Source organism: Cricetulus griseus (genome assembly GCF_003668045.3).
Source record: "Cricetulus griseus strain 17A/GY chromosome 1 unlocalized genomic scaffold, alternate assembly CriGri-PICRH-1.0 chr1_0, whole genome shotgun sequence".
NCBI lineage: Eukaryota > Metazoa > Chordata > Mammalia > Rodentia > Cricetidae > Cricetulus > Cricetulus griseus.
This window is the reverse complement of record NW_023276806.1, coordinates 173,963,946-173,979,273: the sequence shown is the minus strand read 5'-3', so window position 1 is coordinate 173,979,273 and position 15,328 is coordinate 173,963,946. Positions and strand designations below refer to the sequence as shown.

The 15,328-nt window shown below is 41.2% G+C and overlaps 1 protein-coding gene across 1 annotated transcript in view; it reads left to right on the top strand.

Annotated features, from left to right (window-relative positions):
- Nucleotides 1-15,328, top strand: part of Magi2 (membrane associated guanylate kinase, WW and PDZ domain containing 2) — a 1,367,305-nt gene that overhangs the window by 1,200,211 nt on the left and 151,766 nt on the right. The window contains 3 exon segments of the mRNA XM_027393460.2: nucleotides 403-434; nucleotides 6,121-6,310; nucleotides 15,002-15,043. Of these exon segments, the coding sequence (XP_027249261.1) occupies nucleotides 403-434; nucleotides 6,121-6,310; nucleotides 15,002-15,043 (264 nt within the window).

Here is a 15,328-nt window from a genome sequence, read left to right as displayed (position 1 = left end):
TAAACTCAGAATTGCTTCTCACACTAAGCCATGTTATTTACCTCTAAAAGTCTAACTTTTTACCTCTGTGCTGTCCGCACCTCTCCTGCTTGTGCTGGGTGACAAGAACCACCAAGGATGACTCAGGACAGGCCTTTCTAAAGCAGGTGTCTGCCATTGTCACCCACCTCCTATGCACCTCAGAATTCTCAGCTGCCAAGGGAAGAAAAGTGTTCTTAGACTCATTGACATAATTCCCATGAGATTCCTTGAGCTCCTTGAAGAAAGCTGCACAGCCCTTCAGGGTTGTTTTTGGTGCTCTCAACTCATCTGAAGTGAAATACAATCAGCTTAACATCATGCTGTCTGTGCTTGGCAGTGGGACGTGTTTTCCAAGTTCAAATGTTGTTTTCTTTATTCCAGGTTTCTTTTCTCCGTGGAAAACTCCAAAGCCTGTAAGTTGAAAATCCTATGCTTTTTTTTTCTTTATTTCCATTTACTATTTAAGCCCCTTAAATAAACAGGGAATTGAGTAGCCTTAAGTGTTCTTGCACCCGAGATTCCAGGATATCAGAAGAAAAGAGCCTCTGTGCCCTTCTGTCCTCTCTTGCCCTCAAACACAATGATAACTCATTGTATTTCCTGCAGCTATGCCCATTCTTTAATTTAAATTAGAAACAATCTTGTTTTACATGTCAATCCCAGTTCCCTCTCCCGCCCTATATATATAACGCATGCAGGTTAAATATAAACTGTGAGGTGTGCCGACAATATACGGTACAATAAGCCTTACTGTCAGTGCTGAGAGCCGTCTCTGCCCAAAGGAAAACGCACATCTGCAGTCACCTTCCAGCCCTTGTCTTCTGTTGTCCTCCAACACAAGAATCACTCATCTTACAGATCTATGATTATTCCCATTTTTAAAATGGACCATCAACATTATTCAGGACGATGTGACAAAACACTTTAAAACCTTCTGTTTTCCTATCACAAACACTATATGGTCATGTAGTCACACTGAGTTTTTAAAACTAATACATACTATAGGGCTGAAGGGTTAATCCTGCAAATTAAATATGGTCTGCAGGAAACTTATTTCCATTTGTGTTTACATTCTAATGACTATAGACATAAATATAAATATATGTATGCATATTTACATATATATTCTAGCTCTGTATAGATAATTCTATGTAATAAGTACCCTGAGTATATATATTACATGTATCATTCTACATTCTACAATATACATTGTAAACATGACAGCCACTCAGAGTAGTGCTTCTAATATTCTTCAGATACTCAAAACTTCTACCATCACCTAACCTCTCTGGCCCTACTTCTCTTTTAAAGATACTAAAACTTGATGACAACATAGGAAAGTAGTAACTTTCACTAATGATTTTACAAAGCTAGGATCGCTTAGTGGCTTTAATGGTCAAGTGCCTTCACTTGTCCCTAAGGGTGAAACTATAACTGGAATCGTCACCCTTCTAGCACTGTGACAAAGTGCCTGAGATAAAGACTACCCTATGAAGAGGTTTTGAAGGTTCCTGTCTATGATTGGCTGGCCATGGTGCTCAAAACATACACACTAGGCAGCACCTTGTGGTGAGAACGTTCCTTTCATCCCAAGCCAGGAAGCAAGAGAAGTGGAAAGGGCTTACAGTCCTCTTCACACACTCGGGCATACTCCATATCCCAAGATCCCCTACTTCCCAGGCATACTGTTCCTGCGGCCAAGCCTTTACTACATGGACATTCACCAGGGTTAACTGCCTAAATCTCCTAAGCTGGGTTGCTTTCTGGGTCTCCTTTATGCTACCCTAATAGAATATCTACGCCCTCCCCCTGGACAGGGACAGTGGAAAAGCAGGACTCTCACCAAGGACATCCTCATTTATGACTCTGCTCTGCAGAACACACCAAAGGTGTAAATCAGGTGCTTTAAACTTAGTAAATCACTTCGTGATGTATGCAGTTTTGAAAGAGGTATTTTTAAATGCATGAAATGAACTATGGTTCATCTTGCCATACTTCTAAATACTTTCATACTTCCATCCCCAACTCAAACCTGGCCCTGTGGTTATACACATCTTTATCTGATTTAACCAGGAACTTTGCAGCCTCATCATAGTGGGACAATTATGCAATCGAGTGATTTCCTTATATGTACCACAGTCACACAAATTATGTCATTTGACATAATTACAGCATTTGCCATCATTATAGTAATTACAACCATAGTCAATAATTCCCAAAAAGGCTTTATAGAACTCAACGTACAATTAATCCTGAACCTGTGCATCTTTACAAGAACTAAGGCCTGGACTTCCAGATTACAGGCTGAGTAAATATATAAAGGCCTGTGATTTAACGCTCTCCGTGTCTCTATACAAAATGGAACTAAGGGTCATAAGAGGATAGTGTAAGGCCCAACGGGTTAGAATATAGACTCTTAAGCATACTGCCTGGGTTCAAGTGCTGCTGCTTTTCCTTATTGATTTATGACCTTAAAGCAGCTGCTTAAGACCTCTGCATCTCAAGGACTCCATTTGTAAAATGAAAGTAATGGTGCTGCCCTCTTATCTGTGGCTGTGGGGATTCTAAGTAAATCCATGTAAAGTGCTTACAACCGTACTTCAACACGTTGAGCTCAGAAATGTAAACATCTATCATTGCAGAAAGCAGATGCCAGTGCACCAACCCTTTGCAAGTAAATCATGCCCCAAAATGAATACAATGTGCTAAGTGGTTCATTGAAACAAATACACCACAGCCACAGTGTCTGGGTTCAGACACCCTCTTCTGAGTAAGACTGATGATATACTTAAAGCAAGGAAACATGCTAAATGAGACCTAGCCTCCTGCTTGGTCTCAACCAAGTGGCCCTAAGGGACTTTACCTAATAAGTAAGATGCTACTCATAATGCATTGTCTTTGCATGGCAGGATCTAGGTGTATGTTTCAAGCATAGGATCAAACCTTCATTGTCCAGCCCCACCTTACAGTACAGGATAGATTTAGGCTCATTAGGGTGTGCTTATCCTGCTCTCAAAAGGAAGAAAACAACTTCTAGAAATAGCATTTTGTTGAGGGAAAGCCTATCTCATTCCTGTGTACACCCAAGAATCAGAAACTGGGGATAAAGCAAATTACTACAACATTGAGTTTCTCTAATTTTTTTAATGTCTGATGTCTGGGTGTAGACTGTATGTTTTCTCTGTCTCCTCATAGTTCAGATCCTGAGATTTCATAGTGTCAGACATTCATTCATTTATGCATTAATCAGTCATTAGTTCAAAGGGAGCAAAGCTTCTCCCACACATTAAAAAATAATAAACTTCATTTCCATTGTCAGTCTAGTGAGATTTTTACAAATATCAACCTACTTATGGTCACTGCTGAGACAAAACAAGAGAACCCCAATAATCCCTGCCGAGAGATATGTCTGGCAAGAATTATAAATTGTGAATGGCCCAAGACCCAAGGCCAGGAAGTCAGTAGACACAGCAAGTAAGACCCATGGCCCTGAGCAATGGGCCAGCATTTACATTCAGGTATTCATGGAGTCTGGAAACCTAGTCTCTCAGAAAATAAGAAGGAGTCAGAGAACCAACCACATTCCAGCCTCAGATCCGGATGGCTGTAAACCAGGGTAAACATTACTCAGTAGCATCCTGGTTGGAAATCCCAGCAAGCCTGTTGTGAAGGAGCAGGCTAGGAGCAACATGGAGGAGAAGACTAGAAGTCTACTTTCCCACAGACAGGGTTTCCTGCTCTACCGTTTTTAAAGCACCCCTGACAAAATGACTTGAGGTTGATGAATGTAATTGCAAGAAGTTATGGATGCTTTACTAAGCATCAACTGTACTCTTGACCAATTTCCCAGTCTCTGTGCTATAGAAATTGTGGAATTCGTCAATCTGTCCAAAGCATTATTTGTTCTGTAGCTTTATGATTGTTTTTTAGAAATACCAATATTTCACCTGAAGCATAGTCCCCTTGGTGGTTATACATGAGTAATATGCACACCAGCAAAACACATGTGAAAATCAGAAAAATCCTCAGTGGAAGATAAAAAAAAAGTGCATTTCCTGAAGCCCCTGGCTGGCAAGTAGGATGTTAACCCTCTCAGAGCATATTACTCTTCAAATCTTAAGTGTGGAATCAGAACTGAGAACATCATAGCTAGAATGTGTCCATGCAGCACCTAAAAGCAATTAAACTGATCATTTGAAAAAGATATGCCTTTAGACACAATTGTGACCTAGTACATCATAGCAAAGTCACCATTATGGATGAAAAGCAAAATCCCAGCAGAGCTTCCTATATGAATGTCTCTATTAAGTTTGAAATGCTTATTTAAGGCTTTTTGCTAAGTAGAAGTAAAAGCCCCAGTGAGATAAAATTAACTCCAGTTTTTACAATACTTACAAGATTTGTCCCCAAAGTGTTATGGTTTAAACAAATAGGCCTGTTAGAATTAGAAGTTGGTTCTGACCAAGATCTGTTGTTGGCCCTCAGGCAAGCCAATTACCCTCTCTGTGCTTCTAGAGATTATATTTAATATGAAACAGCTGAACTCCTCCTTGCTTGCTATAAAAACCATCTAAATGAAATCTTGGGCCAGATCCCATACAGAAACAATTTAAATCCAGTCTTACTGAATTAAGAGTCAGTAACCTACTTATTTCCTAGCTTGCTATGTTTAGTTTCAACATGAACCCCTGCCACAGCTCCAGGTGGTGGTGGGAGGGGCAGAGGGATCCCTGCTGTTACCCATGGCATGTCTAGGAAGGACAGGGTATGTGTCATTCACATCCCTTCCCGCCTTAAAAGTACTGATGACTGGCAGACAAGAAGGGCTGTTGGAATCCTGACCAAAATATACCCAGGGTAAAAACAAGAGCAAGAAAATGAAGTAGAAAAAAACAAAAAAGCTTTATATCTGTATCAGTTTTTTAAGTATCCATATTTTAATTATGAGTTCATTAATTCACTTAAGACTGCTTTCTGAAAACCTACTACATATGGACCTGTATTGACAGCTGGGAGTGTAAGTGATACTGGGAGCAGGGAGCAAAGTTGAGTAGGATCACCCCAATAGGTGGACCAGGTCGTCTAGGGTAAGAGACATCTATCTGCACCTAGTGTCCAGGTAAAATGAGGGGAGTGATGTAGGTAGGAGAAATAGAGTCTTCAAAGCTTCAGAAGCAGGAAGTGTGTGGGGGAGCCAGGGAAGGGTGTGAGTAAAGTGAGCAGACCCCACAGCCTGATGGGAATTTGACCTTGACCCTGAGAATCCTACTTTGGCCCTGCACAGAACTACAGGCAAGGGGCTATCATCATCACAGTTTACACATACTGTGTGCTTATTAAAAGTAGGGAGACAGGAGTCAAACTTGAAGGAAGAACCACTAGCTGAATAAGGTAACACTAGCAATGACAACAGCCTTCTGGCCAAATGGCTGGTGTTAGTTCTAGCTGCATGTATGTCCCATGCTATGGTGATTACCAGGAATCATGCACAGCCAGTCAGGAAGCAGTTAACTATAGTGCTAGCAGAGATATTTTAGCAGAGCCATTACCACACCCACAGTGAATAAGACTCCCTAGAAGAATGTAGTCCATTGATCCCAGATGGTCCTAGATGTGCAAACTGTAGGGGAAGTAACAGAATGTTTGGCTGCAAGAGGGGGTTAGGATGTGTGCAGGTGTTAAGTGAACATGTACTGTCTACTTGACTTCCTACTTTAGAATAGTGGTATGGTAAATCGGAACCATCTTCAGAAAAGAACAAATATTACCCTCTTCCTGAATATGTGCACATAAATGCCCCTGGGATACTCGCCATGTTTTCTAAGGAAAAGCATCAAAGAAATGAAGTTTATCAAAGAGTCCTAGTTACTATGTGGCAAGGTTATGTAGGCTGCATTCAAACCCTAGGCACTACTTTCACTTAGAGAAGTCTATGCTGCCTTCTTACTAGAAATAAAGATGATTTGCCTTCGAGGCCTGCATACCAAACTCTTCTTGAGGACAAAAGCTGCCAAGGCAAGAAAGTCTATGTAAAGGTAACATGGGGAATAGCCATGCTGAGTCCACCATCAGTCATGTTCTTCGTTCTCCTTTTTTCAGATGATGGACCGGTGGGAGAATCAAGGCAGTCCTCAAACAAGTTTATCTGCTCCAGCCGTCCCACAGAACCTGCCCTTCCCACCTGCCCTTCACAGGAGCTCCTTTCCCGACTCAACAGAGGCCTTTGACCCACGGAAGCCTGACCCATATGAGCTCTATGAGAAATCAAGAGCCATTTATGAAAGTAGGCGTAAGTGAAAGCCATGTAAATTAAGGGTACATTGACAGTGGCTGGCACCAGCCAAGGGAACACATGGGGGCTGAATAATCGGGCATGAGTTGACCTTCTGAGGCTCAAAGGTTTCTCCAAAATAGGACAGCTGGTCTACAGTTGTCCTTAAAGCCTGGCTTCTCTTTCGTATAATTGCATTTTAATTGACAATGCTTTAATTTTTAAGGGGTACAATGTGATATTTCCATACATGTGTGCATTGTAGAATGATCAAATCAGGATAATTAGCATATCAAAGAAAGGATAACTATAATAAGACCCATCCTGTCTTTTACCTAATTTTAAATATGTATTATGAATAGCTACATTGATGTGTGACAGAATTTAGTGCCTTCCCAGCTAACCGATCTTTATACTCATTGACATAAAGAACCTGTTGCTTCTAAAAGTATCTTTGGGGTTTAAATTGCATTTCCTACTTTGGCCCCTAAGCTCCTGAAGAAATGAGCATGGAGTGGAGTTGCTAGTTTGGTTCAAGTCACCACATAAAATAAAATAAGGTTTGCAACTTCTAATCCATTCAACCTGACCTTGAATCTAAAGCTTACCTTTTGTTGTCTTAGAGCCTAGAGGCTTGGAGAAATCCAGGCCTTGAGTAACAAAATTTCAGGCAAGTTTTCCCAACTCAGAGTCATGAATCAATTCGTCCCCAAAGCAGGTAGAAGCAGATGCCAGTCATTCAGGCCTGAATCTTCTGCTGCCATTTAATGCACCCAGGTACCTGCCTCCTTATTGGAAGACCTTTGTAATTATTTGAGCTTTTAATATCAAATGTACATTGTACAGGTCACTTCCTCCATGGAAACTAAATGACAGGGGTGTATAAAACAGGACACTGACTACTAAGAATCTGAGAAATGATAGAGAAATCAAGCTTAGTTGCAAAGGCTTTGGTCCCTGGCGCTTCCCTTCACAGTCTGCTGGTTCCCTTTGTTTCATCTCCCTGCCTCCAACACATCGTTTCCAACTTCATCATCTGAAGCATGAATAGGAAGTTTTAAATTGTGTGTGGCCTCAGAGGGTCTTGAATCCGCTTAGTCCTTTGATGAGTTCAGGGGCTGAGAATTGTGCACCCAGCTGGTAAGGGGAAAGCAAACATAATACCTTTTCCCCATCCTCAGTAACATTTTGTAGAAGTAATTTGGGTGGATAAAATAGTTAGGACAGCAGCCCATTGAAATCATTTTCATCAAAATGAGCATGCACAAGCACACGCTTTTCAATAATCAGTTATGTCCAAGTTACTGCATTTCCTTCCTCACTCCCTGGATGGATGACTGACATAGCTTTCTAGGGTTGGAGGATCTACTGCAGTAGCATTAGAGCAGAGGGGGCGGAGTAGCTGAATAAAGAAGGGTGTAAATTTGGCTACTGGTGTTTCTTAAAGTGAAAATAGCCACCAAGGCATCAGCCCAGCCCTTACTACATTTATGCTTCAATAGCCAAATAATGATTGAATACCCACTTTGCTCTCGGCACTGTGGCAAGACACCGGAAATGAACAGTATGCCCGGCTCTCCCAAATTTCATGGGCAAAGGAACAAAGTGTAAACAAGGAGTGCACGGTGATGTTCCTACTTGGATGGCAAAACACAAGGCAGGACTAACGTGTTCCCCTCATGTCCAGGACTTCCTTTGTGTTTGGGTCGCATTCAAGGCTGTCATGAGCCGCTGGCTCCTGGTTTTGTACCTTGGTTAGACATTTGCTTCCATCGTTGTGTAGCTTCCAGAACCATGCAAAGCTGGCTGATTTGGGACAGAGGACATCAGTTCCACATCAGTTTCTGAACAAGACCCTCACTTGGCCCTAAAAATCAAGGGTTCCTATAACCTAGCACTACAGCACGATTTCCGTTCATTGCCTTTTGCCACCTCACCTGTAGCATCCCCAGCCCAAGCAAAGCCGCCGCCTGAACCTCCAGTATCTTTCCTTGCCACCCACGGGAGCTCTTTATTCCTCTGCTGCTGCAGCAGTAATAACAGATTTCACTATTCCCTCCGCCAAAGCCTGTCCCCACACCGCTGCAGAGCCCACGTCCCCGTGTCCACCCACACTCATGTTTCAAGGTCACGGGCACGGTTTCAGGTCACTCCTCTCAGGAGGGCAAGCTCACCTCCTTTTGCTTACCTGCTACTGTGTTACTTTGTGACACTCAGTGGGGGTGTGAATGAAACGCAGAAGTCATGTGAAGGTAAGAAAACCTCTGTCCCAGAAGGCGGAGGAGCCAAATGAGCATAAAAGGCGGAGGAGCCAAAGGAACACTGGCTGCTTTCCATGTTCGTTCTGCGGCTCCTCACTCTGCAGCTCCTTGTTCGGCCCTACCAGCCAACTTGAAACAAGCAAACAGCTTGTTACGTTATAATACCTTTTTTTTATTTATTTGGACAGTCGCACAGAATTGCTCAAGCTAGTTTTGTTTGTTTGTTTGTTTGCTTTGGTTTGGTTTTGGTTTTTTTGAGACAGGGTTTCTCTGTGTAGCTTTAGAGCCTATCCTGGCACTCGCTCCAGAGACCAGGCTGGCGTTGAACTCACAGAAATCCGCCTGCCTCTGCCTCTGCCTCCCGAGTGCTGGGATTAAAGGCGTGTGCCACCAACGCCCGGCCCAAGCTAGTTTTAAACAGGCAACTTCCCACCTCAGACTCCCCAAATAGCTACAGCAACAAAATGTAAAATTTAACTGATGATTGGAAGCCCCTTGCCGTCAAAGAGGATTTTCAGTCCAGTGACGTGGAAGCCCATGAAAGCCCAAGGAAAGGCCTTATTCACGATTCTGACTGCACACTCTCTGTGCATTGATAGCCCTTTTAATTGTGTGCACAAGCTTTCGATTTGGAGCTTGCTGGTACTTCTGCCTGTAAGATTCTCCCTGGGAGAAAACAGGTGAGGGGAGCAAGTATGGAAGAACCCTGCTCTGATCTGGGAGTCCTTTGATGCTTCCCTGTTTGCTATGCTCCTAGTATCCAAGCCCACCCGGAGCCACTGAGATTTTTATATTCATACTTAAAATGGCTTGTAGTTACCAAATCGAAAGCTGCCCCTCCACCTACAAGTGGGCTCTTCAGAGCTATAGAATGTTTGTTCTGTCCAAATTGTAAGGAACTATTTGGATTCAAGTCACCACTCCCCCTGTAAATGATGAGAATTTATCAAATGATGTAAAAGCTGCCATGCCTCATTTGGCTCCTAATTAGATTAATCTGACAGTGTAATATATGTACCCAGACATCTTAACAAAGATGTGTTCCTTGGGAAAATGTGATTTTTAAACAAACAAAACAAAGACACCCATAGGCTAGTAGAGACACATGGCAGGCCCACACTCCTAAGAGGAAGCCAGTACCACCTCCGACCTTCATGAGATGTTCTAAGATGAGGTGACAACAGAAAAAGGACAGAGAAAAGAAGAGCCCCCACTCAGAAGGTAGGTGGAGCCTTTGATTTGAGAGTACTAGGCCTGGTGCCCAGAGGTGGCTCCCCAAGGCTCCACAGCAATCAACAAGAATATATGAAATACTCAGTGTTTGTCTTAAACTCTGGTAGACACCCAGAGAGAAAATTCACAAGAAATGAGCTCTACTTATTAGAAAACTATGGTGAACCACATAGGGAAACAATCTCTGGGCAAGACTCTCTTACAGAACACAGTACTAACATCAGGGTGTCCTTGTTCCAACCCAGGATTTCTGATATGATGAGAAATGGGTTTTGATGATCTAGGGACCAATGAGACCATCTGGGATAACTACACCTGAGACTTTCCTGGGGCATCCTGGTCTTGATCATCCTGTTATGATTATTAATAGTTTCCCTGTTACTCTCTAGACCATCCTCATTTGACTGGTGAATTATATAATTTCCCTTTATTAAACAGCCTATTCAAGAAATAGCCATTGTGGCTAAGAAAAGTGTGTGTCTAATGTACATACTATGTATAACAAGTCTTAACATCCACTGAGAAAAATGTTTTGTTTTCCATTAGTGAAGTACTTATTTAACAAATCAAGTTTTTGCCTCTACAAGGCTTATCTCTAATCTGCTTTAGGATGACTTTTGCAACAGCTTATTTTAGTAGTCAAATTCCCAGTGAACTCCCCCAATCTAGAAACTGTAGACATGTTCAGATCTAGAACATGACAAACTTGAGTAGAGAAAAACAAAGTTAGGAGGTTCCACACAGTTAGGTATCAGGCCACGCCATTCACATTCTATCACACAGACTAAGTCCAATTCAACATGACAACAATCACCTCACTGAAAAGGACTTAGTCTTGCCTGCCCCTGGCCCCTAGGAGAGATTGTATCCAGATAACAACAAATAGAAGCCCATCACATCTCCTGTTTCTGAGAGCAGGCAAGGCAATATGGAAAGCTTCCCAGAGAGCATGAATGCAGCTCACTTTGTCTTCCACAGCAAGTCCTAGAGCATTTTCTAAGTATGTTCCTCAGTGCAGGTGAAGCAAAAGAGCAGGCCCCGGCAGAGAAAGGAAGAAAACTCCTCACTCTCTGACTCCCCGCTCACTCCTGCCCCTTGCTTTGAAGCTAAAGTGAATTACCACTGAAGTCACCCAAACTTTTTTCTCTTCACATTGAACCTTGGTTATTATAAATAACAATTTAAGAGGTTCAACATGTCCGCACTCACTCAGTAATTCATCGCTCAAGAGCGTGATCATAAACATGCCAAGGGCCCATCTGTCTGGTGGATCTGAAGGGAGAGCCTCTTTAAAACAGAAGTTCCTCTTGAATTTCTCTACTAACATCTCACGCCATCCACTTTCCTTTCCAGAGATTAGGAACCATAGTAAGCCACAAAGGTCCCAGCAAAGGCAGCCATCAAAAGTCCCAATGCAAATTGTTTTTCAGCACTCCACCTGGAATAAAAATTATAATGTGTAACAGATCAAAGGTTGACAAATATGGTGGTCTTCACACCATGGCTTCTATCCTTTTCTATTGCTGCTCATTATGGAAAGCTTCCAGTACTCAGTGTAAGGCACACACAGTTCATATTGTTCTCAAGCCAAGGGTTAGCTCCTTCCCTGTTATCAGTGAACAAAGGCTGGAGTTTGCAGTGCCCCCGCCCCATCCTAATCACAGAGCCATTTGGAAAGGTGGGGTAGAAAATGACACACCACACCCCCGGAGAGTCAGTGATGAGAGAAAGTGATGTTGGGATGGCCACATCACACAAGGAAGCATCTGCCCGGTGCCCAGAATGAGAGCTCAGAGGCCCATGTGAGACCTTGAGCTGGCGTGAGTCCAGAACCATGTGATTCAAAGCTTGGTATTGCATGCTGGAGAGGGCAGATGTATGGATGCCACAAACACAGGCAGGTATGTAAGTAATCATGAAAGTGCATCTAGCTGTACAAGCAGCATGCTTGCAAGTAAACATGGGGCTTAGCCCTGGCCTGAATTGCCTGGACAGTGATGCTGTCCTACAGGCTTAATCAATTTACCTTTCACCTGTGTTCTTTCAAACACAGTCTTACTGTAGTGAAACATTAAAAGGAGATGTAGAAAGTGTTCAGACACTCTTATGTGTGACTTAACAATAGGACCATAAAAGTGAGAAAATAGTGCACATTATCATTTTAATACCCTCAGCTGTACTGTAAAGGTAAATTCTCTCTGCCTTTTATCACTCTAACCTTGGTGTGATTTATGTTTATGATCTGACCTGTGGGGGAGAAACTGTCTTTTAGTTTGTGCTTCTAATATATCACTTTGCCTCCGTAACATTTTGGAAAATGAGGTCGATAAATCCATTAAAGCTGTGTGTGCCATTTTTTGGTAGGTAGACCTTGATTAGTTCAGAAATGTGCTTTCAAAAATAGTATCTTTGGGTAGCTGTCTAGAAAACTATGATAACATCTATATTTCTTTCTTTTTTTTTTTTTTTTTTTTTTGGTTTTTCGAGACAGGGTTTCTCTGTGTAGCTTTGGAGCCTATCCTGGCACTTGCTCTTGCTGGCCTCGAACTCACAGAGATCCGCCTGCCTCTGCCTCCCGAGTGCTGGGATTAAAGGCGTGCGCCACCAATGCCTAACATCTATATTTCTATCAGCTTCCTTTTAAAATTGGAAATCACGATGATGTGAGCTAATAATATAGACAGTACAGTAAACATGAAGCTACAGCACATTTTCCTATGTTTTGGGAATTAGACATAATCCCATAGCTTCTAAATTTATTTTATTCAGTAATTTAAAACTTGGTGCCTCTGAAATTAGATAAAGGGTAGAAGGGCAGAATATTATGAAAAACTAGACTTGAAAATCAGTCCTTACAGAGCGTTCTTTGGTGTCAAAGTGTCAGTAGTGCAGATTCCCAGTGTAATCCAAAGTATTTTTATGAATAAATACAAGACCACCAGGACTTCAGAAAGTGGAATGTAATTGTTACATAGCAAGTAAGTGCTAGTGAGATTATGATAGCATAAAGCGTCAGTGTTGCACTAATGGGAGTGTTTAGAAGACAGCAGTCCTCCATCCTTGACCTGAGTCTGCCTTTCCAATGACAGAATGTTTCTCAATAAAAGTCCTAGACGGCCAGAGGAAACAAGAAGACTTAAAAAGGAATGTTCCGCTAGAAAACTAATTTTCCTTTATACAACTTCCCTGGCAGGCATGGTCCCTGTGCCCTGTGATGGAATATCCCTCTACACTGTGTGAAGATGTGTCACTGTGATTGGCCAAAGAAAAATCCACCTACATACAGTGCCCCACTAAACAAAACTAGCTCACTGTACAAAATGAACTGAGCTCCAAATTGGTACAATATAGTCTCACTGTAATATTTTTTGAATTTGTTGATAAAACACCAGTATTTACAATGCTCCATATAACATTACTCTATCATAAATGACAGTAGCATTGAGATGTTCTGTGATGAACTACTTGAGTCTACTTGAATTACTCTTAAGTTGACCCCGCTATAATAAATAATCATTTATATGATCATTTACATGACTGTAATAATAATGTTCTTACATGTATTCCAACTTAAAACTGACTTACATATTAAATATAAGCAGGGTACTTCTTGCAAGAAAAACTTACAATTATGTTATCAATGGTATGCCTTGTACCCTAAAAGGATTTGGTAACTTTTTAATTTTGATAGTATGATGAGATATATTAAGTTTGTCATAAAGGCAGAAACCCTGCCACTCTTAGATGAATCTCAACAACTCATCCTATCATAATCCTTATTTTCTTGGGTGTTTATTGGCAAGGGGTCTATATACATGTGACTTCCACATGTCCCATATTAAACCCCATCATATGGTTTAGAAATGTGTCTGTGGACAGAACAATAAAGGAAGATGATGAATATTGGAAAATTGTAGAAAAGAAATTCTACCATTGTGAACAGGGAGTGATAGCACACACATCTAGAGAGACTGCAGCAGGAGAATCCCGAGTCTGAGGTCAACCTAGCCTTCCTAGTTTGGAAGAAGGAAGGGAAGAAGGAAGGCGAAGAGGAGGGTAAAGAGAGGGGAAGAAGGAAACTGTAACAACAAAGGAGTGTGGGGTGGTGTTTCCACGACACTAGTAAAGACAGAGTACATGATTTGATAGTGATTTGATTTTAATTACAAGAAAACTAAAAACAAAGCGATATTTTCATGCAATTTTTCCCTGAAAAACAATCTTGAAGAGTTGTCTGGGATAAAGTTCAGGATAAGTGATGTACTGCTCTTAGCATCCTGGGCTTATCTTGCATCTGTGCAATGAAGTATTTTCAGATTTTCACACAGCCTTGCAGCCCATCTCTTCCTCCCTCTGTGGTACAGTAGCTTGGAAAAGCAAACTAAAACCCAAATAATGTCACTCCAGTAATAAAACATAGGAATGTCATTTTCTATATGCTCAATAGTTACAGATAACATCTCTATGTCTTAAGCATGGCTGTGAGGAGGTAGGGTAGGCCTGCATGCTTCCATATACCACCCCTTATAAATCTTAACCCATGAGAGCAGCTGGTCTCCAAATACTTCTGTCACAGAGAACCAGGGTTTCTAGAGTCCTAAAATTCAAAATATGAATTTCCTACACTTAAAAGGTGTTTCATGTTGATGTTAATGAATTTATGTTGTTATACATATATTGTAGGCCATATCGTAATTCTCATGAAGGCTCTCTGTTGCCAGAATGATCCAGTTTAACTCAACTACTTGAACATAACCTCAGCTATCAAAATTATTAGAAATCTCAAAACATTTGGACTGGTGTTAAATCAGTATGATCACAGGTTGAAATTTTTACTTTTCATCTTAGCGTTTTATGAAAAAGCTTCATACTATGATCTTGAAGAACTCTTGCTGTATAGATTTCAGGTTCTGAATTGACATATTTCCAAATAAATATTCTTATAGTGAAAATAAAAACATAGTAAGATTTGGAAATGGTATTTTTCCATGCTGATAAAAGAATCCATATTTTTCTATTTTCATGTATGTGAGAATACATGAACATACATATACATAGGCAGGTAAATCTATCCACTAACTCCAAAGTGAAAAAAAATAACCCTGAACATAGGATTTGGGTTGGGGGAGTTATAGTAGCAACAAGAAGAAACTAAAAATGAATTTTAAAATGCCATCAATGAATTTCAACTTTAATTCCCCATTTTCCCATCCAGAACAAGTGCCACCCAGGACCAGTTTTCGAATGGATTCCTCTGGCAAGTATTCAGAACTCACAGTTCTGTGAACACACGTCTTCCACTTTGTGTAACCAGTCATTCTCCTGAGCGGTATCAACTTTTCACTATGTAATATTCACTGTGATAACTAATTCACCTACATCACATATGTCCAAGATAAAGGGCAAGCCTCATCATGGTGGGTATGGATGCTTGCAAACCAAAGACAAGTATTAGTGAATGTCCTTCATAAAAAAGTTACTAAAAGACTACACTTAGAACCAACTGTCAAAGAAAACCATATGACTAGATAGATCTGTGTTG